Here is a 24,453-nt window from a genome sequence, read left to right as displayed (position 1 = left end):
TGAAAGCAGAGACATGCACTGATGTTTCAGGTAAGAAAGCAGGTTATAAAGCAGGTCTAAACACAGTTACATGGGAAGTGTGTGGCAGAGCAGGGATGGGATACAGAGTCTACAGTAATGCCCCCCACACCTCACCTCAATCCCTTTCTTCTCAAGGACAGCTTGAAAAGCCTGAAGTTCCCCCCTTGCCCAAAGCATCTATTGTACCATGGCTCTTGGGATGCTGATGGGTGAAGGATCAGTTCTGCACCCATGAAACATGTGCTGGGGTATCCCCATGATCCCAGCTGCTTCCAGCTTCTCCCTTGATGAATCCCCCAGGTGGAGCAACCCACAGACATGTAAGCCTCCCTAGAAGACCTCTGCAGGGAATAACATCACTGATGGATGTTGCCTGTCCGCATGAATCATCTGCTAGTAGGTCACAAATTACTCAGATGTGTCTGTTATACCAAATTATTCCCTGATTCACATGGTGGCTTACGCAGGAGCTTCTTGATTAGATTCCTCAGTATCAAACATCCCGGCTCATTGGTCTGACCTTCTCATCCACGTAAGCCTCCAGGCCATAAACCATCCTTATCCAAAATCTTGACCTCATGTTTAACGTCAGACGTTAAATTAACGGAGGTCAGTTAGGCTTGAGCACACACTGGAAGCTAAGCTTTCCTGTACCAAGGCCTCCATGTGTTTCCCTACGCTGACTGATGACCCGAATTCAGGGGTGCCTTTTCCCTGGCTTCAACAGGCTTCAGCTTGGCACACACATAATTCCTGGAATCAGTTCTCCACCACTGACGATGATGAATCAATCATTTACTTTCTGAACCTGTTCCACAGAATTCCCTCAGCCTTCAATGTGCTGGCAGGCTTTCCCACCAGAAGATTAGTTGGCTAAACAGTTCTTGGGATAGCAAGCACCCCAAGTACCATTCCTGCCTCAAAACTAATGGATTTAAACATTTGAAGTGAACTTCTGTGGAATGACATTTTCCAGCAGTTCCCCAGCCTTCGTGAGAACCAGACTCAACAAAAATGGGTTTGTGGGCAGAGGGTGGATGAGGAGAAGCATACACAAGGGTTGGTGTATGGACATCGGTCAGCCCAGGACAGTCTAGAGAGGGTTTTTACAGGTGCAGCAGACCCCTGGGTACCTGACCTCACGTGGGCCGTTCCATGTAAAATCCCTGTAACACTCAGGTTGAATTCACCTCGCATTGGATTTCTGTGAGGTTGGCTGGTTTGTTTGGTTGTCCAAAGTAAGAAATCATCCAGGCTCCCTCTCTGAAGAGAGGAGCAAGAGTTCAGCCCAGGGGTTGATTTATCCCAGGTATTTGAGGCAACTGGCTTAGATGGGATGAATCACTCTCAGACAGTTGCTTCGATCATCAAGGCATCCTGGACAACAGCTTTTGCTGCAATAACTAGCTTTTGGATGGCTGAAGTTACCTAAAGTGGATCCTACACCTTGGTGCCCACCTTTACCTTGGCAAGTCTCCTCCACTATCTGAACACCCCATTCTCCAGGGTCTGCTTCCACACGTTATCCTGCATGGCTGCTGCACAAGGACAAAACACCTTCAGGTAGTGGTGGGAGAGGAACCAGCAGGGCATCCCAGTTCAGGGGACAAATCTCATTTGGCATTTCCCAAATTTGGCTGCTTCAGCAACAAGGCTGGATCCTCCTGCCAGCAGCAGGGGCTCCCCACAACATCTCCTAGCACTTCATTTTTTTTTTTTTTCCTGGCAGAAAGAGGGTTCCTCAGTTCTTCCCAACTCTTTTACTGCAGTTTAAACCAATCACTCCTTGCTTTTTTTTTTTCCTCAAGGGACAGTTTATTCCTTCTCTGGCAGTTTGGGGTGTATTTGGAGCCTGTTTCTGCACCTGCTCCTCAGTCCTGCTCTTGGTGGAACTGCCCCAGCACTCATCTCCTCATGCTGGCTAGTTCTTCCTTACTCACGCAGTAAGTTTTCAGTATTTCTGAGGCAGCTAAAAACATTAAGTTTCTTCCAACTCCACCAACTGATTGTCAGCATCCAAAACAGGAGCCCAAACTCAGACAAACTGGCTGAGAGCAGACCTGTAGAGAAGGACTTGGGGATACTGGTGACACATAGGACATGAGCCAGCAATGTGCACTCGCAGCCTAGAAAGCCTGTTGTGTCCTGGGGATATCAGCAGCAGGTCATGGAAGGAGATGCTCATCCCCTACTCTGCTCTCCTGAGACCGCACCTGAAGTCCTGCATCCACCTCTGGGGTCCCCAACACTAGACAGACGTCAACATGCCAGAGGGTCACCAAAGCAACCCAAGGGCTGGAAGACCTCCCCTCTGAAGAAAGGCGGAAAGAGTTGGGGTTGTTTAGCCTGGAGGAGGCTCCGAGTAGATCCTTTTTACAAGGGCCTGTAGTGCTAGCACAAGGGGTAACAGCTATAAACTAAAAGTAAGGAGGTCTAGGGTAGACACAAGGAAGGCATTTCTTATGAAGAGGGTGATGAGGCAGTGTAAGAGGTTGCCCAGAGAAGCAGTGGTTGTCCCATCACTGGAAGTATTCAAGATCAGGTTGTATGGGGCTTTGAGGAACCTGATTTGACGAAACATGTCCCAACCCACAGCAAGGTGGTTGGACTAGATGACCTTCAATGGCCCCTTCCAATCTATTCTATGATCCTCAGACCATGATTTAGACATAAGAAATGCCTCTGCTTAAAGATGCCCAGCTCCAAAGCCTGGTAGGGAATCTCAGTGGGGCAGGGGACCCTCAGCACCTCTGGCAACCACATCATACCAGCTTGAGTGCCAAAATGGGGCTGGAGGAAGCTGAAGTTTCAATATTGGGCCAGGTGTGGGTGTTCATGTATTGGCATAATATAGAGCATGTTTGCAAAGAGAAATGAATCATTTTTGCCTATCAGTTTAATTGTTGAACGCTGCCTCTCTCTGCAAACTATTCAGGAATAGATGACAACTTTTTCTAATTTAGTCATTAGGCCTAATTATTCACTCCATCTCTCCTATTAATAACATGCAGCCAGCAGATTGACAGTAAACAGCTCCATGCAATTATTTTGCTCAGTGAAGTTTGAAACATGAGCTGTGCCAGGTATTTCTGAAGGGGCACAGATTGCATGGCACATCTCTGCCTGCCCACTGCATGGCTATGAAATCCTAGAACCAGGTTTCTGGTGTGAATGCCCCCATTTGCAAGATGAACACTTGCCAAAAAGCTGCCGGTTCCCAGACTCAATGGCATTTGCTTGAATATCTGTGAAAAGTGAATACACAAAAGGACTAAAGCAAATATATTTTAAACAGCTCAATAAATCATCAGTCTCCACTTTGCAGGAGACTGTTTTCTTTAGGTCCACAGTGTATCCATATATTAAGTGACAGTGAGAGAATTTGCCACCTGAAACTAAGAGTGATTCATCGCAAAGGTACACAAGGAGTACCAAATATTTAATTAGGATGATGCTAATTAGCTACATCATATTGCTGTCTTCCATCCACACTGTGATCTAAGCAGGGTCAGGCACCTGAGCAGCGTGTGCATCCCTCAGCCTTTCCTACCCTGCGTTAGCTGGGCAAGGATCCTGGACAACACCAAACTGTCAGCAAGTTACTTCAGATTTAGCAGTTTTAAGGCCGTAGCCCTAGAGTTCACCTTTAGCAGGGAGTAGAATTGTGAATCTCCTTTATGCACATAGAGACCTACATTGAAAGCCCCATATTAGACCAAAAAAAAAAAAAAAAAAAAATCGACAGCTCACAAGCATGCCCTCATTCCCTGGAAGAGGCGGTTGCAGCATTAACTTCAGACAAAAAAAAAAAATCTCTGCTAGAGAAAACATATTGACTTCTGGTGGGGAGAGCTCCTGTCTTGGTTGTAAATTCGCTCAAGATGCAGAGTTTATTCAATTATTGGCCATCTAGAGAATGAAATGTGGCTTCACTCCAGATATCAACTGAGCAGGGGAGAAGATGACAACCAGATTAACCCTTCATTTACCCTCCAGCTACACAGAGGGTGGGCAGCAGGACAGTACCAAGTGATCCTACATACATGCATCACACATCTCCAAGGTTAAAGCTATTGGCTCAGTCCCCCTGCACGCAGAAAGGGCTTTTACACTGCCTCTGCCTAGGAGGGCAGGTGGAAAAAAAAAATCATTTTGATGTGGTACCCTATGGGAGGATGCTCTGTTCACAAGCCCCCTTTTGTAAGGGGTACCCCATGTAGTACAAAGGGGCCTCTGTCCTCAGGGGAGACCCACGGCTGTAAAAACAAAGAGAGACACCGGGAAAGCGTCTGGTTCATTATTCCCCTTTGAAAAGCTCTCCAGCGTCAGGCTTTTTAAAGGGAGACTCTGGGCAACGAAGGGGGTGTGGATTAACTTCGAGATTCATTGGAAGAGGCAAAGGGGGGAGCTGGCAAGATGTAAATCCTCACCAAATGCCCTGGGAAGTGCAGAGGGTCTCAGGCTGGCAGCGGGGACCACATGCCAGCACACAGGGCTCCTGGGAAAGGCCAGAGCTGCAGCAGTATAAACAGGTTGCTTTGCTCCTCTAGGATGCATCTCAAGCACTTGAAGGGCACCACTGCCAGAGAGGTCACCTTAATGCCACTGGTTTTGCTGAGGCTGTGCAGCCACACTCACTGGTGGCTCTGGAGAGCAGCAAGATGCTGGAGAGAAAGCAGGCACTAGCCAACAAAGCTTTTAAACGTGCCGCTCAAAGTCTGTTCTCAGCCATAAATACAATATCTGCTGGAGGAGGAAAGGCTGGGGAAGGTTATATTGTGTTTGGGATGCTAAAGCGCAAACCTGCTGCTTTCTGGGAATCTCTTCTCTATGAGGCTGATCTGACTTGGCTCTCACAGCATCATCCTCACCACTTGCTGCGGCGCTCCTGCAAAGCGAGATTTGCTCTCAGGGGAACCGGGGAGCAGAGACTTTCCTGGCAGCAGGCAGAGATAGAAGCTGGATCTGTCCCCTGCGAGAGGGCCGGTAAATGGCCTCCCTTCCTTTTGTCATTACCTGGCAGCAGCAGCCCTGGCAGGGCTGGGAAGCAGCAGCTGCAGTAACTGGGTACAGAACATTCTCGCCTGGGCTGAGCTTGCCCTCTGATGGTAAACGCCGGTAGTGAGAAGAAACAGGTCTCTCCCAAACACATCCTCTCCCCTGGGGACCTGGGGTGGGTTCCCCATCCCCAGTTGAGTCTCCTGAAGCTAATAAAGCATTTCGGAGTGCTGCTGCCATGAAGGCATCCTTAGCTCCTGGGCTCAAGGTTGTCCCAGTGAGGGTAGTTTCTCCAGGCACCCCCTTGGCCATGTCATAGAATCATAAAATCCTTTCAGTTGGAAGAGACCCTTATACCATTGAGTCCAACCATTAAACCAAAACTGGCACTAACCCATGTCCCTAAGAACCTCATCTCTGTCTGTCCAACCCCTCCAGGGACGGTGACTCCAGCACTGCCCTGGGCAGCCTGTTCCAGTGCCCAACAGCCCTTTCCAGGAAGAAATTGTTCCTAAGATCCAACCTCAACCTCCCCTGGCACAACTTGAAGCCATTTCCTCTCATCCTATTGCTTGTTACTTGGGAGAAGAGACCAACCCCCTCGATGCTCCAAGCTCCCTCCAGGCAGTTCAAAGATCAGAAGGTCTCCCCTCAGCTCCTGTTCTCCAGCTGAACCCCCAGGTCCATCAGATGCTCCCCATCACACTTGTGCTCCAGCCCCTTCCCCAGCTCCATTCCCTTCTCTCAGGTCACTCCAGTAAACTCACAACTTTCAGATTATGAGACTGATGCCCTAATCCAAGCCAAGCTTGGAGGACAGGGGCTGGTAGAGGGAAAGCAAGGCAGCACAGGGACACCACAGCGTCTCAAAGAGGGTAGCAAGGCCACAGAATGCTTTTTTAAAACTCTAGCTTAAAAAAGAAACCAAGTAACACGAAGAGAAACAAGCAGTTTTCGCCATTCATCTACCAGCTCACCCAAATCCAGCAGCTGACTCTTTTGGTGGGACTATAACAGCACTAACCCCCATGACCTGCCATCCGCCCAGCTTCACAAAGAAAAAGCAGGCTGAGGAAGCAGTGAGGGCACAGCCACAGCTGCACTTGCTGGGGACAGGGAGAAGAGAGCTGCCTCGTGCAGGGGGACCCCAGCATAGCCAGGCACTTACCAAGGGTGCAGCCTCACAGGACCTCAACACAGCAGGCAGGGCTGGGTACTGGTAACAGGGTCCATCACCACAGCAAAGGAAGAAGGTCCTGGGTCCATCAAGGAGCAGCAGATAAAGCAGGACTGGAGGCTTGGCCGGAGAGGTGGTGGATGCCCCATCCCTGGAGACATCCCAGGCCAGGCTGGACGGGGCTCTGAGCAACCGGAGCTGGTGCAGATGTCCCTGCTCAGGGCAGGGGGGAGCTGGGGGAGCTTTGGAGGTCCCTTCCAATGCAAACTGGTCTGTGATGATTCTGTACATATAGCACATGATCCAGGCAGAACTAAGGAAAGGAACCATTGCACCACATCCCAAGAAAAGCAAGGAGCCCAGGCCTGACCATAAATACAGCTCCTGGGCCAATGGCCAGGGGGTGTGTGGGTGGAGGTGCCAGGTGAATCTGCTCAGGGCAATCAAGGCTTTTTTGCTGCCCCAGGGTCCTGGCAGCCAGCATGATGCTGCGTGGGCAGAGCTTAATCTTCCTCAAACCCCTTTTTTCTGCCTCTCCCCTATTTCTCTGCTGAGGGTTCTACCCTGGGGGTCACCTCCACAGTGACAGAGCTGCTGGCTGCTTGGCGGTCACAGGAATCCACTCCCAAAGCAGGTGCTAAGCAAGGACATTGCTTCTTCCATGTTCACATGGGAGGAGACATACAGGATTTGACAGCTGCCAATCTTTCTCCCCTGTTTCAGATTGAAGGAAAAGAAAAGCGGCCACACGAGCATGGAGGCTGCACAACCTAGGAGGGAGTGATACACACACGCACCTGGGGACTCCAGGGATGGACGTGGGGAAAAAGGAATGTATAGGGGGTGGTAAAAATGAGGGTGTCGGGAGTGTAGATCAGTGGGTGAGGACCAAGGGCAGTGATGACTTTAGGTGCTGAATTTCATGCGTGGTCCCCGGCATCCAGCCTGAGCATCGCACTGCATTTCCCTGGCCACGTGAGCAGGGAGGGATGAAAGCAGGTGCAACTTGATGAATGAAACCAGACTGGAAAATATTCAGGCCAGTCAGCCCTAATACCATCACTGGACAGGCTTGAAAATCCTGATATTTGAAATAGATTTCTCTATATGCGTTTCACATCCTGATTTTTTGAAATCTTACAGCTTCCTTTTTCTGCTCTGCCCCTATAAGCACGGGGGCCAGGCACACGCTTCCCTAGAAACGCCAGAAAGCAGCATGGCTCAGGCAAACACCAGATCTAGGCAGCTGGGGCTGCAAGAAAACATCAGCTCTTGGAAGCCACACAGTCAATCCTGGCAGGTGGCAACACTAAAGACAAAGACTTTTGCCATTCAGAACGCAGTGAAGAGTTCACAGGAGGTAGCATCACATGCTAATGTTCAAAAAAATATTTGCAAGCCACAAAATAGACCCGTTCCATGCTCTAAGGGCACACGAACTACATCAGTGTCGATCATGTTTCGTGGGAAAGAAATCACCCTGGACAGAGATGCCAAATTAATCTTTATTAAAATTATTAGTGCGGTTACACAAGGAATGAATTTGAGCATGATTGTGTTTAGGCACGGTGTATTAGCTGAGAGCAGGAGCGGTTGCAGGGGCCGAGTTTGGCCAGATTTGGGGGTGTTGGCGGGAGCAGGCACAGCGGGTAAGGAACGGCCGAGCCTTGCCGCTGAGTGAGAACCACCTTTGGCAGAGCTGCAGGGTCCAGACACGGACCTGGGGCTGCACAAACCCAGGGTGGGCCAAGCCGGTGTGAGAGAGAAACCGGCACTAGCCCTGCTTAAGCCGAGAGGGAGGTTTAGTTAGTATTTGCCCAGAAAGCCCACTTAATACAAGACTCAGAGCAAAAGGACGTGCCATAAGGGAACTGTCACTCTGCCTCCAGGCACATATATTACAGTGTGGTGTTTAATAACGTGATGGTATCTCTTCTCTTTTTTTTTTTTTTTTTCCCCCCTATAAAGGGAATTTCATAATTCTGAGCAGTCAATGATGTGTTTCTGCTTGTGTAGGTTAGAAATGAAGCCAGGCTCCTCTGTAGCTTTGCTTCAGGCCGCACACTTTGACACGGCAGGTGCACGTGCATTTCTCTTCGTGCCTCTGTAGCGCCTGGAAACTTTGGAGACAATATTTCAGTATTACAGAAGAATCACCAAGTGATTTTAACCTCATTTTAGTTCCATCAAGTCAAATGCCTCTTCAGAAGGTGTGAATGATGTAGTTCGCAGTGAACAGAGATGACACATCTCCCAGATAACCTTTTATTTTTCTATTTTTCTTTTTTCTGCTTTCGTTTTTTCTTTTTTTCCTTTTTTTCCTTTTTATTTTCTCTTTTTTCTTTTTTCCTTAGAAGATCGGTGCTTTTGAAACACAGCAGTAAATGATCAGCAAAATAAAATACTAACAAGTCTGAAAACTGTTAAACCACTTTTGCTCAAAATCTCTACAGCAACTTGGAGGAAGGCTGAGGCTGACGCATACAATTAATTCTGTCTGGGAGTGCAAAGGTGTGTTATAAAGCATTGAAAAAATATCTTTTTTTTTTTAATAACAGTGTATAATCCTAATTATAACCAATGTTGCTAAGTATCCTGCCCCCCCAGCACTACTTGGTTCTGCACTACTGAACTAGAAAAGAAGTTAAAAAGAACAAATCAACCAGCCAGGCAGGTCCCCCACAGTTCCTGCTGTACTCATATCCCAAGCAGCCCGCTTTAACGTAAGCTGTATGTTTTAAGAATGAAATATTCTTTCACAGGCAAGCTTCAGATGATGACCAGACATGTAGCCAAGTTGCTATAAGAGGAATTAGTTCCTACCCCTCTGCCAAAACACAGTCATTAAGCGCACTGTGCCCTTTCCTTGGGAGCTCTGCACTGAAATTCTGAGACACGTGCCCAGGTTTCTCCCATTTAACAGAGGGGAGGGTCTACCTGATGGGTAGGCACTGGGTCTCCTGGAGAGCTCTGCTGCAGGTTGGCTTTAGGAGAAGCTGCTGACAGCCTAATTTTCAGATTTACAGAGCATTAAGAGTTCCCATTGACTCTGTAACCAGGTGATGAATCTGTCTATGCTTCGTTTTTCTCAGCTATAAAAAGGGAGAAATGCCATTTCTGTCACTTGCTAGCTGGGAGGTTAATGCAATGATTATTAATAAAGCTCTCTAATGACCTCTGGAGCAGCATTTCCCAAGCCAGGGCGGCAGTTCCTGGCAGGAGCTGCTGCGCTCCTGAACAGACTAACGGACCCAGTGGAAATGAGGTAGCGGCAACGGGCTCAGAAACAGAAGCAGAAGTAATTTTGCTAATGAGTCACCAGCAGTCGGGAGCAGAGCCCGGGAGGCGACTGTCATTTCCCCCAAACATCTGGCCCACGCGTCGCTGTGCGTGGAAGAAGTCACAGCCTCCCTGCATGGTGATCCGTGCAGAGCGTCCTTAATGATTTCCGCAGCTCTGCTTCTGCTGGGCATCACACCTGCAACTGCCTGTTGCACAGGTAAATGGAGCTGCAGTCATAAAAGTCACAAAATCGGGGCTTATAATAAGGAGGATTTATGTCCCCAGAAGAGCAGAACCTATATTGCTATTAGGGTTCATTCATCTATAGACAGTACTTGTCTGCTTCTTCCTTTAACGTCAGGATTAGTGCATCACCCCTGCTTGGGCAGGATCAGAACTGGTATTTCTCTGCTTCAGACCTGGTCAGTGAGCAGCTTTAGAGGCTGGAAAATACAGAAAAGAACAGATTCCTACAGACGGTCTCCCAAAACGCACATCTCTCAGGAATACCAGTTTCACTGTACAAAGTAATCGCTGAGGGCTATAGCTGGAGATGATTTACCCCAGAGAAACTGATTTGTTTTCAGACGGTCAGGAACAGGTCGTGGTTACCGGCTGGGTACGAAGTGCTTGCCTTCCTGTGCTCCACATGCCTTCGAAGGCAGAGAGACATAGTATTATATCCCCTTTAAGAGAGAAAAACCTCTCAGAGCTGATCTATCGTGTGTCACTCTTGTACCCCTGCCACCAAGTCTAATAATGGAGTTGTTGATACTTGGACAGCAGCAAATTAATTCTTAGAGCTCATTTTGTGCTCATGGGGACTGGAAGATAACTGATGCACCACTGCTCCAGCAACCTTTAAAACCAGGAGACTTTACCCCAGTACAACGTGCAAGGTATCTCTGGGCAGCAGCACCCAATCTTCCTTTAGGCTGCACACATTGAGCTTGGAACTGGTAACATGAGGTAACTCCAGGAAAGAAATGTCTGCAGAGCCAGTTCTTCACTTCAAGGGCCTCCAGGAGCTTGTAAAGATGTCCTAAAGCTCAGGGGGTTGGTCTTTCGGTGCTGGAGCTGCTGGGTGCCACACTCACTGCCCGGCCTATCGATACAGGTGTTGTTGGGAAGGCCAGTTACATACAGGCATAAGTGGGCATATATTTGATCTTTACCAGCTTTTACCTGTGTCATTTTTTCCTCCCCGGAGCACAGCCAGTAGTGGCATCAAAGGATAGCAAGACTTCCCAAGGACCAGCCAGTATTTCAGGACGCATAAAGCATGCAGAAGTGCTACTGCCAATATTACTGCTTAATACTACTTTGTTCTTCCCTTGGAAAGGAAGAAGTCCATTGCAGATACTCATCCATAAAGTTTTTGGTCCCTCTAGAAGACAAGGAAGTGAAGTTTTCCTTTCTCTTAGCGATAGGAAATACGATGCACACAGATACCACGGTCAGGCTCAAAGAAAGATATTTAGGCTCTTCTCTTTTTCTCCTACTGAAAAAAAGGGAAATTGATGTGTTTCAACATCTTTACGGAGTTAGTCCAGAGACCTGCCCCTCCAAAGGCTACTTATTGAAAACAGGAGCACACAATGACTAAAAATCCACAAACCAAACCACCAAAAAGAACACCAACACTATAAAAAGAAACATCTTAATAACAGCCAAAAAAAGTTAAATCATGGGAGCGACTAAAACGGCAGATGTCAGCTTGCAAAGGTGAGACTACTGACCAGAATTTCAAAGTAAAGCTGCCTTTGAATTTCCTGGGTTGCACCGATCCAGATTTCCACAATAACATTCCTCAGAGAGACTGCTTGGGTTTTGATGACTGTCTTGGGATTTATTTTGAACATTAGGGTTAAATACACAGAGGCGAACACGCACTGGCATTCAAGCACAGCTGGGAGGTGAGGGCAGGAGGAGCACTCCGCAGCTCTGCACGCGCAGCAGCATCTCTGGAGTAAATCAAGAGCTGCATTTCACCGCGTTCCCTTTGGCACATTTGTGAACCGGTGTCCCTGCCACCCTGCTGCATGCCAGAGAGGTTTCCTGGCCAACACTGCCTACCTGAAGTCACCTTTTTTTTTTTTTTTTTTTTTTCCCCTCTCAGACCAGTTTTACCAGCTCTCATACTGGTTTTACAGCCCACCGAAGGCTCACTGTGCTGCCTGCACTGGGAGGAGTGCTGCAGAGCCGATCTCTTCGGGTGTTTTCCCATGCCCGGTTTTAGGATTGTCATCCTCAGGGAATGCCCTCGAGTTTCTCCAGCTGCCTCTTTAACCCTAGACAGGTAAAGCTGACTGCAGACAATATAGTTACTCAATGCAAAGCAGGCAATATGTTTCTATAGGTTGTTGGAAGAGAAACAAAAGCGAGCACCAGGTATCTCTCTGCAGTACTTCTGACCAGGGTGAGAAGTTGGCAAGTGCCGTGTCTCACAAACCCTTCCGTTTGGCTTGCAAAAGTCTGGGTCTGTGGGCAACATCTCCCTTAACACCCAAAACATATTTGTGGCATCGTTCATTAACACTTTACCCGTTAATTTATTCAGAAAGCAGTCTGTCCTTGCTTCTGTAAAACCATGGGCTACTGTAAGGAACTGGGAACAGCCCGTGGGCCTGGCCAGTGGGATTCCCTTGGGCAGCAGAGAGCTGGCTCAAGCCCGGCAAAAACAGAGCTGCTCTTCGGGGTACACATAGAGCCATAGAATCGTTTTGGTTGGAAGGGACCTTTAAGATCATTAAGTCCAATCACTAAACCAACACTGGCACTAACCCATGTCCCTAAGAACCTCATCTACGTAGCTGTTCAACCCTTCCAGGGATGGTGACACCACCACTGCCCTGGGCAGCCTGTTCCAATGCCCGACATCCTTCTTTTCAGGAAGAAATTGTTCCCAAGATCCAATCTAAACCTCGCTGGTGCAGCTTGAGGCCGTTTCCTCTCCATAGGTCCTATCGCTTGCATCTCATCCAAGGTGATAGCTGCAGCTGACAGCACCCTGTGAAGCACAGCACAGCTCAGCTCAGCACAGCACGGCACAGCACAGCTCAGCACAGCTCAGCTCAGCACGGCACAGCTCAGCACAGCTCGGCACAGCACGGCACAGCTCGGCACAGCACGGCACAGCTCGGCACGGCACAGCACAGCACGGCACAGCTCGGCACAGCTCAGCTCAGCACGGCACAGCTCAGCACAGCACAGCTCAGCTCGGCACAGCTCAGCACAGCTCAGCATGGCTCAGCTCAGCACAGCTCAGCTCAGCACAGCTCAGCTCAGCTCGGCTCAGCTCAGCACAGCTCAGCACAGCTCAGCACGGCACAGCTCAGCACAGCTCAGCACAGCTCAGCACAGCTCAGCACGGCACAGCTCAGCACAGCTCAGCTCGGCTCAGCTCAGCACAGCTCAGCTCAGCACAGCTCAGCACAGCTCAGCACAGCTCAGCACGGCACAGCTCAGCACAGCTCAGCTCGGCTCAGCTCAGCACAGCTCAGCTCGGCTCAGGTCAGCACGGCTCAGCACGGCTCAGCACAGCACGGCTCAGCTCAGCTCAGCACAGCTCAGCACGGCTCAGCACAGCACGGCTCAGCTCAGCTCAGCACAGCACGGCTCAGCTCAGCACAGCACAGCTCAGCTCAGCACGGCACAGCTCAGCACAGCACGGCTCAGCACAGCACGGCTCAGCTCAGCACAGCTCAGCACAGCACGGCACAGCTCAGCACAGCTCAGCACAGCACGGCACAGCTCAGCTCAGTACGGCACAGCTCAGCACGGCACAGCTCAGCACAGCACGGCACAGCTCAGCTCAGCACGGCACAGCTCAGCACGGCACAGCTCAGCACAGCACGGCACAGCTCAGCTCAGCTCAGCACAGCCCAGCTCAGCCCAGCCCTGCCCCTCCACGGGACCCTCCGCGGCCCCGCTCACCGATCGCTCCCTCCGGGGACCCCCCGCCCCGCCCCGCCCCGCCCCGCGGGAGCCCGGCCCCGCCCCGCGCATGCGCGGCGGCCTGTCCGCTTGTCAATAAAGCTTGAACAAGCGCCGCGCGGGCGGGTGTGTTGTTTTTTTTTTTTTCCCCTTCCTTTTTTTTTTTCCCCCCCCCCCCCCCCCCCCCCTTGAACGAACTTTATTGTTCCCGCGGCGCCGCGCGCGGGGATGCGCTGAGGCCGCTCCGCCGTCGGGGGCCCCCGCTCCGCCCGGCCCGGCCTCGGCATGTCGGGCAGCCGCCCGCCGCCGCACCCCGCCGCGCCGCCCGCCGCCACCCCGGCCTCCTCCTCCTCCTCCTCTTCCTCTTCGGCCGCCATGGCGCCGGGCTCGTCTTCTTCGCAGGCGGCGGCGGCGGCGCGGCCTGTGCTGGTGGCGGCCGCCGTGTCGGGCTCGGGAGCGGGGCTGGCCCGGCTGGCGGCGGCGGCGCGGCCCGGCGGCGGCTCCTCGGCGGGAGGCGGCGGCAGCGGCGCGGGCGGCGGCGGCGGCAGCAGGAAGAGGCCGCTGTTCACCCCGCTCTGCAACGGGCTCATCAACTCCTACGAGGACAAGAGCAACGACTTCGTCTGGTGAGCGCGATACGTGTCGCGATATAGCGGCCCCCGCGGGGTGCGGAACACCGGCGGGGGCTCGCCGGGGGTTGAGAGGCTTGGGCGCGTCTGGGGGGTGACGGTTTGGGGCGTTTTCGCCCCGTCTTGTGTCTGTTTGCTGTTCGGCCCTGTGTAGCGGCGTTGGTTTCTCCCTCTCTTGTGTTTTTAAGCCGAATCAGGTTATTCCCAGCAGGTTCCTCCTTGGGTACGCGCCGGAGCAGCACAACTTCTCGGAAAGGACCCGCGACCGGAGGTGTTTCCTCATAACGTGTTGACATGGCAAGGAAGCGTCCTGTGTGCCTGGGCAGGGAGCGGGGGGCTCTGGTCTCCTCTGGACCCCCTGCGCTGCCCCGCTCCAGCCCCTGGAAGAGCAGCCGGCAGAGGATTTTGTGCCCCTGCGGGTGGGGATCCGAGGGGGTCTCGTGGTGGTTGGTCCATCCAGCAAAGCTGGCGTGGGTTTGCCTCCCATGCCGGGAAAGGTTGGCTGGTTTGAAACAGCAGTAAGGTTTGTGCCCCTCTGGCACCTAAAACCAGATGGGTGGGAAGTTTCGGCGGTGGTGGGATAAAGATTTTTCTTGAAGCTGTTCAGGTGCTTTCCTTCTAATGTTTGGCCACGGCTGCAGCTTGTAGATGAAAATAGCCTTTCAGCAGAAGTGGTAGACCAAGGCCCTCTGCTGTGTGTGGTTTGAGAACTTGTTGGTAATTCACAGTTTCAGAGAGACCCCATAGCTGATGGGTTTCAAGCCTCCTAACATAAGGACTAGGTTTGGTTTTTATAGCTGGTTGGATGTACTAAAATGTGATAATAAAAAGCAGGGGTAAGCATCAGCACCTGAGAGACAAGCAGTGAGGAGATATTGGAGAGAAGCTCAAGTTGTAGCGAAGTTATGTATTGGAAGGAAACAGTTTAAAAAAAAAAAAGAAAGGAAGATTACTTTATCTGACAGCGGTGACTTACAGGTGAGGGTTGGTTGTTTGGCAACTCCCCAGGACAGGTGTTGTCTCAAAAACCTGTAGACTTGATTTTACAGCTGTAACCTGTCTAGCAGAGTAGATAGGAAATATCCTTGCCGCTAAAGTGAGAACCTGAAGCTGCTAAAAAGTTAGTGGCAGAGAAAACAGTAACTACTTCTTCCTTGTTGTAAGTAATAATAAAAATTACTGCTTGCTACAGTAAGTAGTGTTTACTCAGTAGCAGAATTGGGATGAGGGCACAGCGGTAATCAGCTGATGTCCTGCCCTGGCTGAAAGCTCTAGGCCGCATCAGGTGGATTTAAGGGCACTTGGTGTGGGTTGCTGTTGGTGATGGGGGATAACTTGATTGCAAATGCCTAAGCCCCTCTGTTCCCTCTGCGGTTGTACTCTGGCAGTTGTGGTCTGCAACCATCGCTCCCCATCCCTGGTTAGCTGTCATTTCCCGTTTTGCTGTCTGTCATAGAAATTAGGGTGTTTGAAGGGAAATGACACTTGTAAGAAGTTTGTAGGCCAGCTGAGTATTTTAAAGACAGTTCAAAAAACTGAGTTTCTTGGGTGTGTGTTTGGGTTTTTTTGTGTGGGGGGTTTTTTTTTGTTTTGTTTGGTTTGGTTTTTTTGGGTTTTTTTTTCCTGCAGGGTAACTACTGTGTATGCTTTGAGGAGAACATGTAATTAGCTGTTTTCATCAAGGAGTGCTGCTGGCTGCATGAAGCGAGAGGAAAAAATCACTGCGTAGTAATCAGGGCAAAATATCTTCTCTTATCCCCCTCTTACCATTTACAAGAGAGCGATATTGAGCATATTGAACTGCAGGTCAGAAGCTTTAAGAGCAGACAGTGGTTATAGTTAACTTCCCTGGATTCTTAACTGCTGTGTATTTCTGTGGGCTGTAGGGCTTGTTCTTGCTTATTATCACTAGCTTCAAATTATAGTATTCCTCTTTGTTTTTTTCAGTTAGCAATACAGTTATGCAGTACAGAAATAAACTCAACTGGGCAACTCTGGAATTTTGAGCAATGCCCAAGAAGACAGAGGGGTGTGTGAGGGGGGGTTAAATAATTGATTTAAGCAAGTTTTGTATATCTCAGTGTGAGAAGCAGAAGTTTTCCATATGCCTTTCCCCCCCATAAGGACACTTCCAAGATGCTGCCAGCTGCAGGGAACATTTGCTAATTTTGCTGAGCATGTGCTGTGAGTTACTGTTACCTACAGCATAAACTCAGTGGTAGATTCTGCCTGTACCAGCCTGAAGGTGGGAAAGAGTAAAGAAGTTTGGATGAGTTTCAAACACCAAGGTGCAAGTGGAAATCCTCTAAATAGTGTTAATATGTGCAACGTCCCTGCCTGTCTTCTGGAATTGCTATCTCAGCAGCGTGGGGCCTGGGCTTTAATGTAAACGTTGGCATAGCTTGCTAGTCTGTGTTGTGAAGCGTTTAGCAAGTGTGTACCATTTGTAGTGTGTATCAGCCTCTGCTGGGAAATGTGTAACTCTAGTCAGGAAAGCAAATAGGTCTGACTGACTGGACAACTTTGTCATGAAAGGGGAAACTTTTTGTTTCTCTTAGTGCAGGATGTAGAATTTAAAGGTAGTTCGTGCTGTTTGTGTAGGCAGGCCTCTTTCCACTTGCCTGTAGAGCATCTGAAGGGGAATCTTCTAATCAGATGATTTTCTCCTGTCCAGCAGTGTAATTGGTTATGGTTTTTCCAGGTCTTACATTAGCCCTCCCAGTTAGGGGTTGTCTAAACCCCTTTAAAACCAGTGACTATCTGCTACGCTCCCTGCATGAAGGGCATCTGAGTCAGGCTATCTCTCCAGAGGCTGCTTCGTACCAGTGCTCAGGCAGAATTCAATGCATAGAGAAGAGGGGATGTTGCATACTGACCTGGAGAGGTATACCCAGCAAACTCAAGGGCTGTGTGCTTTGTTTAATGGTGGACTTGCAGGTTCATGGGTTTTTAAAAATGTTTTTTTTTCCTCAGGTGGCTGGTTACCTCTTAATGTCAGGTGTGGGCTGAGTGTAGTTGTTCAGGTGCTTGTAATCTGGCAAACCTCTTCAGTGAGCAATGCTGCGAATTAACCCTGGAGGTCATGAACTAAAAACACAGCGAGCTGTTTATGTACCCCGTACAATGATGGTTTTATAATCCATTGTTTTATTTGAGCTTCTTATTGAGTAGATAGTAATGGCAATGATCTTTAACCTGGCCACCTTCCGTGCGAAGAACAGAGCCTGCAACAAGTCCTGCTCTCTGCTTAGACCAAAGAGGTGCAGAATAGGAGGGAGAAATCATAATGGGTCTTGTTTGCTGCAGAGCAGAAGGAAATTTGAAATGTATTTAAGTTTTACAGTGACCACTTGAGCCAGGTGTTTGGGTAGCAGCAGGGTGACAGTAGTGCTCTTGAGAGATGCCTTGAAAACAGCTCGCAAAACTTAGCGGTGTGAACTTGGTTGAAATGATTAAAAAACTGTTAGAGTTATACTTCATAGAGAAAGAACGGTAAGACTTCGCAGTGCTGGACAAAAAAAACCCCTGTATAGTAAATAAGGCATCAGTATCTGATAAAGAACAGTGACATTTTTGGCTTGCTGAAGTAATATGCATCCTTTTTACCTGGCTCTGCTACTTAAGACAAATGGAGAATAAGAGCTATCTCATGCAGAGAAGCCTTGATTTCACCATACCAGTGCTTCTCAATTTGTGTTTGCTACAAGCTGTAGTGTATCTCAAGCTCCCATCCCTCCACTCCTGTCTTAACCTTCCCTCTATGTTAGATTAACTTAAAACGACTGGTGCAGAGCGTCTTCCATGTGTTTCAGCCAGCTTGGCTTGGGTCAGTATTAAAAGACATCAATCTTGTTTCCACTTGTAAATCAGTGAGCATTTGGGGGGAAAACGGTTCTTAATGGAAACTTCAGGCTCTGTTAACGATGACCCTGGCACTGAATGGCTGCGTTTGCTGGCTCTGATTGCTTTTTCTCACCTATTTTGGCTCTGTCACTTCTGCAATCAAACTGGTATGAAGAAGAATAAGTTTGGGAACAGTGGTCTCGGGCGAGTGTCATGTTAGGAGGTGATCTTCCTATTTGTGCTCTAATTTGTGGTGTCCTCTTGGAGGCAGAGCAGCCTTACAGCCTTGTTCATTGTTGCTCTTTTTAGAGGCAGGGCATTAGGAGTGTGCTGGAAAAAAACACATCTGGCCCTGTGGGAAATAGCAGTTTTTAGCATGATACAGAGAGTGTGACTATGTTAGACAGTGTGACTAGAAGAAGGGCAAAGAATTTAAGCTGCTCATCACCTGTGGGAAGAAACCAGCCTCAGGCACTCATATAACCAGAAGTCTCTGACTTTCTTTTTTAAAGGCCAGCTAGTAGAGTACAAAGGTGCCTAATTCTCCTTTTATTAATCCACTATTGTTGGTTAAGTTTGGTCATAATTTATTCTGACTAAACAGTGCCTTGAAACTGAAAAAAAAAAAAAACCCTTTAAACTCGGAAATAGTGATTTGAACCTCTGAAGTTGGTGCTACTCGAGACAAATGAATGTCCAGAAAAGGTCTGCCAGGGTGGAAGAGGAAAAGGTGTCTGTTAATGCAGAGGCTTCTTTTGAGGAGCAGAACTGGTGACTCAGTTCATTCAGAGAGTAGCTTTCTGGTTTGATTAGTTTGCCCTTATTGCGGTTATACAGACGGTTTGGTAAAATACTTAAGACACACCGGTTTGTATGTGAGATTGGACAACCCTTTCAATGCATCTGTGTTTTCCAGTTTGGTCATTTGGAGGGGGATTGCATTGACAGGGGCCACAGCTTCCCCTTGATGGGCTTAAAAATAAGTGTTTATTTAGGAGGTGTTTCCTCTTTGCTATTTTTAAATGCCTAATTGGGGCAACAAATGTTAGTATCCTCTATAATGGATGGCAGTAAGGGGGAATGACTTCTGTCGAGTGCTAACAAGGGGATAAATTGAGGTGCTCCTCTCCCCTGGCTGCTTATTTCAGTCCGATCTGGTTTTTTTTTTTTTTGATCTTGGATTCAAAAATATTTGTGCTTCTCAGAAGTTGTTAACAGTTTATTAACAGCTCATTCTGTGGGAACTGCCTTGTTGGCAGAAGGTGGGAGGAAGCTGTTCCTGAAGAAAACAAGTGCTGGTGGAAACCTCTCTGGACTAAGATTGGTGTGGAGTGAGAGGAGAGCATTTGGATCTCGGCAAGGGCTTGAAAGCCAGGTGAAGCTTGTGACCCAGCTGGTACATGCAATATGTGCAGAATTGTGGCATTGCTGTCCCCAGCATCTCACTGGATAGCTGGCCAAGACCTGAGGAAGAGTATGTATGTGACAGCATATCTTACCAGGTGTCGGGGGCAGCAGCCCCAGGAGTCACTGGGAATAAGATATATCCCTCCCCTGCTTTCATTTGTGTTTCGTTTTCCTTTCAAACATGTCACAGCCACTTAATGATGAGACAGATTTCTTCCTCTACCTCTCTCACTGGATTCCCGTGTCTCTTGCTCAGGTTCCTGCACATCCTTCAGCTCCCTGCTTGGTCCTTGGCGATCCCTCGTGGAGAGCTGCCTGCGCTTTGCTCATGAACAAGTCTTGGAAAAAAACCAAAAGGCCTTGTTTCCACAGTCCCATATTCTACTTCTCCTGTTGTCTTTGGTTTTTTAATGCCATGCTTGACAGCTGCAGCCTGACAGTGTTCTGCAGGCACACGCCCTCCTTGGCACCTTCCTCCTCCTGCTGCTTATTAATTCTTGTTCTCATGACATCATTACTGTTTCTGTTCTGCTCTGCCTCTTTGTGTTGTGTTTTTTTAATTATAGATAGCTATTGGCTGAAAAAAGGAACGATAAACTATTTTTTGTGTCATTTATAAATACCTTCTATCTGTGAAAAAACCTGTTTTTTACATGAATATTGTTTTGAGACCTAGTACCAGATGGTTTAGAGGTTCTTCTGCAGCCTTGGTTGTTGAAGGTACTCTGGCTTTGTTTGGGTGGTTTGCAACTATTGAAAGCTTCAAAAGTGAATGCTTACCTGGTTTCTAATTGTAGCAAACTTCCGAGTTCAAAGAACTGTTGATTGCCCTTTTGATCTTTATACTGACTGGTTGCTGCTGCACTTTTGTGTCCTCTTTTCGTTTTACAAACAGAAAATATTACCTAAGCTTGATTAGGTGGCTGCTTGGAATTAATAATACTTTCCTTCATTTTTGTAACATAATACATATCTGATTTTTTTTCCTTTGTTTTGTTTTCAGTCCGATCTGTTTTGATATGATTGAAGAAGCCTACATGACGAAATGTGGACACAGCTTCTGGTAAGTTTTTTCTTTTTGCATTGTGCAAAATATCCACCTCTTAGAGCGTGTGTGGACTGATGTTACTGTAAATCCCTTTCCTTCCAAGTTTTTGTTACTCTTCTGTCCTTGCACTGAAGAAAGAGGTTGAAATGAAATTTTTAATAATGAGTACCAGTCAGATTAAAATAAAAACTTGGTGTTTAAAAAAAAAGTTGTGCTACTGTATTTCCTCTGTAAAGAAATAAAATGCTCTTTAATCACTGGTAGCATCTGTTGCCCAGAGTCGGAACAGTTTGTCGCCTTACCTCTGTTGACAATGGAAGGTGTCTGTGACCACCCAAAGCGGCGGGTTCTGCCTCTGTAGAAATCACGCGAGTCAGTGTTGGTGTTGGCAGGTCCTTCTTGCCTTTTGCAAGACCATATACAGTTTGAAATGGTTTGCACGTTGTCTATTGCAATTCTCAAACAGAATGTGCTTCAAACTTGTTTCTGTTGTACTGAGTTTGCCCAAAGTCCACTTGTTTTTCAGTGTGTTATCTCTGGCTGGCATGAGGAGTGTGGAGAATACAAGAAGCCTCCAGGGGCAGGTGTGGAATTGTCTGCTCCCCTTCTAAAGTAGGGGTCAGAATAAATGTTGAACCATGATGATTTAATGCCTCATGTACATTATATTCTTATGGTGTCTATTAACTGGAAATAAATTGCCTACCTTTTACAAGAAGTAATACTTTAGTAGCCTAAAGCACTTCCTCAAGCAGCAAATTTTATCCCTGTGATCCATAACTTTTTTTAAGAAGTCCGAGATAAGAGGCATTCCAATGTCTTTATTCGGAAATAACAGAGCAATGTTGTCAAATGTTCTGTGTACTTAAATACCTTTGGTAATTCTGGTCAAGAAACTTTGCCGTCCCTCTGCTGTCGTGCTCTCTGAGTTAATATTGGAACATTTTGCCTCTGCCGTAGGATTTTGATGAAGCAGCTGGCAACACACAGGTTATCAATGGTTGATGTTATTTACCCTGTGTTTATATTTTGTTCCTTCATGTTTGCTCACTTGTTTTGTTTCTTTTGTTTTTAAACAGCTATAAATGTATTCACCAGAGCTTGGAGGACAATAACAGATGTCCCAAATGCAATTACGTTGTGGACAACATAGATCATCTTTATCCCAACTTCTTAGGTAAGCTCTAGGCTTCCTTGAGTGAGGAACATCTTAGTTGTTAAGGAAGGCAGGCACTTGTAAATTTGGCCTAGAAATAACCAGCTTCTGGATATTGAAAATAAAATCCAAACATCAGCCCTTTGGTCTACTGTGGCTTTTATATAAAAAGTAGTTAGTAGTATGAATTGTTGATACTCCACTGCCTCCAGCAGTTCTGTATGCTGAGTTACAGCACTGAGACTGACTTGCTGCTGCTTGCATAGTAAGAAAAGCAAAATGAAGATGTTTTTCTAGTGGCTAGGCATTTGAATCTCTTTATTTACTTGCATTTTCTTGCACTGTTGTCTGTCTAATCAAGAACATGCCCTGTTTACAAAACAAGGACACTGAAGGAGGGGAGGCTGAATTATGTATTGCACTATTTTGGCTGCTGCAGTGAGGTCCATGTGATGTATGGATGTGTGTAAATCACATACAGAAAAAAATATTTGTATGCATACATATATGCAATCCTAACTGATTTCTTCTTAAACAGAGGAAGGTAATCTTCCTAACTGGAAATAGAGTTTAAATCTTTGTTATGGGGAGAAAATATCAAAGGAAGCACATTGCAGTATGAAATACAAAAATTAAATCAAATCTTGATTTCATGTGCTAGGGTATCCATTTGATAATAAGTAGATTAAAAGCCACAGTAGCCAAGGAATGCTTTAGGAACGGGCATACTGGCTTAGATCCAAGCATGTTGTGCCAAAGTCAGACACCTACGTTCAGGGGTTTCACATCTGTATTGGGAGGGAAAACGCACCTGAGGAGGGGGAAGAACTTGTTTATGTGTGTGCAAAGGGTTGAGGTTATCTTCCCCTCTTTGCACCATTCACTAAATTGGTGTGAAATAAAACAGTAGCAAAAATATACCTTTAAAAATGCACATAGTAATTAAAGGAAAAAAGTTCTTCTATTTGCTGAGCTTGTTTTTGGCCTGTAGCAAACTAGTTAATATTTTATCTCCTTCATGCTCTTCTGTTATATACTTCCGCCTTGGAGTTGTAAAGCTTTGCCAAAGAACCATGGGTGCTTAGAAAAAGGAACTGAAGCAATTTGGGGAATGTGTAGGCATTGTATTTGATTTTTTTAAAAATTTTTTTTTATATACTTCACAAAAAAGGGGAATAAATTGGTGAGAGAAAAATTGAGACAGCTACTGTTTTAATTACCGATAAACTTACTGTGGAATTATAACTAAAGTAAAAATATTGAGGTAGACTTTTTCATACTTTATTGTGAACTTTAAATCCAACTCTGACATTCTATTTATTTATGTTTCTAGTTAATGAACTTATTCTTAAACAGAAGCAAAGATCTGAGGAGAAAAGACTCAAACTGGACCATTCAGTGAGTAGCACCGTATGTTCCAACTTTTTTACTTTATATTTATTTGATGGTTCTGTACAGCATTTGTCATAATGTGGCTTAATTTAGAAGAAATTACACTGTTGAGCTGATGCTTTAACTTGCTTTGTGTGGGAATAATACCAGTATCAGTGGCACTAGATCCCTTCAACCATATTAACTCTCGTTCCTCCTGCCAGCAATCTATGTGCAGAGGCAAGCTGTGTTAATGTAGCTAAGTGTCATACGATGTATTGAATATAACCTGGGAAACTACCCACGGAAGCACACTTGTTTAAAGGTAATAATTTTTCATTCAGTGTTGGAAATTACAGCTGCAGTGAGAGTAATGGATGATTAGAAGTGCCACGGGCTTGTCTGGTCATGTGCGAGAAGCCGCGTTCTGCAGGGAAATTGGAGGCAAGCTAATACCAGCCACAAGAGGGAGAAGGATGCGTTCCGAGTGCTGGTGTTCTGGCTCTGATCCCGGAGAAAACTGCCTGGATATCTTCTAGGCTTACTTAATGTCACAGAATCAGAGCGTGATCTGTGTTCCCAGTTCGTTAAAACCCCTGTACAGCAGCAGCGGATGCTCTTGTACGTTAAGATCAAATAGACTATATGACATTAACTAGGAAACTTGTGTATTTGTCTCGCTATGTCTGGCTTCCTTGGTTTCTGTAATTCATAAATAAGGGTTGCAAACTAATATTAAAAATCAAGGACCCCGTTTTTGTCAGTTTAAAAGCCCAATTTGGTTTCTGCAATGCCCCTAATGCTTTCAGCAGTTGTATGCTATAAAAAGAGCATGCTTTAAGGATTCATTGATTTACTCACAGTAAGCTTTTATATTGAATTTAAAATATGCGTATACCATACCTAGTTTAAAATGCACACAGTTGACTTGAAGGCACGTGCAGTAACTCCTTGGAAATGGATTCTACTTTCTTACAGTGCACATTTCAAAACTCTGCCCATAGATGCACTGTTGTTAGATAACAACCAGTGAGTGGACATCTAGCATGACTTTATGTCCAACACAGCGTTGTCTACCTTTTGGCAGCAAATAAAAAATACTGACCTCTCTAAAAAGAGAAACTTTTGCTGTCGTACCGGCCTCTTAATGTGCCTGTTCTCCTCTGGTATTACTTCTGCTATTAAGAGAAGTCGCTCAACACATGTTGCAGCAAACACACTGTTTCTTGGTCATGGATTTGTCTCATTAAGAAATCATGTTGTGGTATCATTGAAACTTTCAGAGTACTTTAGCAGTAGTACACTTTACTAGTACATTACTGTGTTAAAGTTTGTGTCAAATCTTTTTGACTTTAAAATTGTATTTTTTTGTGTGTGGGTGTTTCAGACTGAAATTGAGTTTTTGCCTGTGCAGTTTCCACATGTTCTGTGTAGAGTTGTGTAAAAAGTTGTGTGTATGGATGTTACATCTTTTATTTTTCTTAAGCTAACCAATACAAACAGGCTAGTTCCTCTTAGAAAATGTCTGGTTTAGACTGTATGGCATTTCTAGTTCTAAGAAATTTAAATATCTTGAGCTAGTGTC

The 24,453-nt window shown here is 46.9% G+C and overlaps 1 protein-coding gene across 3 annotated transcripts in view; it reads left to right on the top strand.

The window, feature by feature from the left end:
• The first annotated feature begins 13,699 nt into the window (after nt 1-13,699).
• Nucleotides 13,700-24,453, top strand: part of COP1 (COP1 E3 ubiquitin ligase) — a 125,993-nt gene continuing 115,239 nt past the window's right edge. For 2 of the 3 annotated variants that reach the window (XM_065648919.1, XM_065648918.1), the window contains exons 1-4: nt 13,700-14,040; nt 20,297-20,356; nt 21,421-21,518; nt 22,831-22,907. In XM_065648919.1, coding sequence (XP_065504991.1) covers nt 13,700-14,040; nt 20,297-20,356; nt 21,421-21,518; nt 22,831-22,907 — 576 coding nt within the window. The remainder of the gene's footprint in view (nt 14,041-20,296; nt 20,357-21,420; nt 21,519-22,830; nt 22,908-24,453) is intronic. The other variant, XM_065648920.1, reaches the window with a different exon arrangement.

This window comes from Caloenas nicobarica, chromosome 20 (genome assembly GCF_036013445.1).
Source record: "Caloenas nicobarica isolate bCalNic1 chromosome 20, bCalNic1.hap1, whole genome shotgun sequence".
NCBI classification, from domain to species: Eukaryota; Metazoa; Chordata; class Aves; order Columbiformes; family Columbidae; genus Caloenas; species Caloenas nicobarica.
The sequence above is the reverse complement of the archived record's forward strand: the minus strand, read 5'-3'. Positions and strand labels throughout refer to the sequence as shown.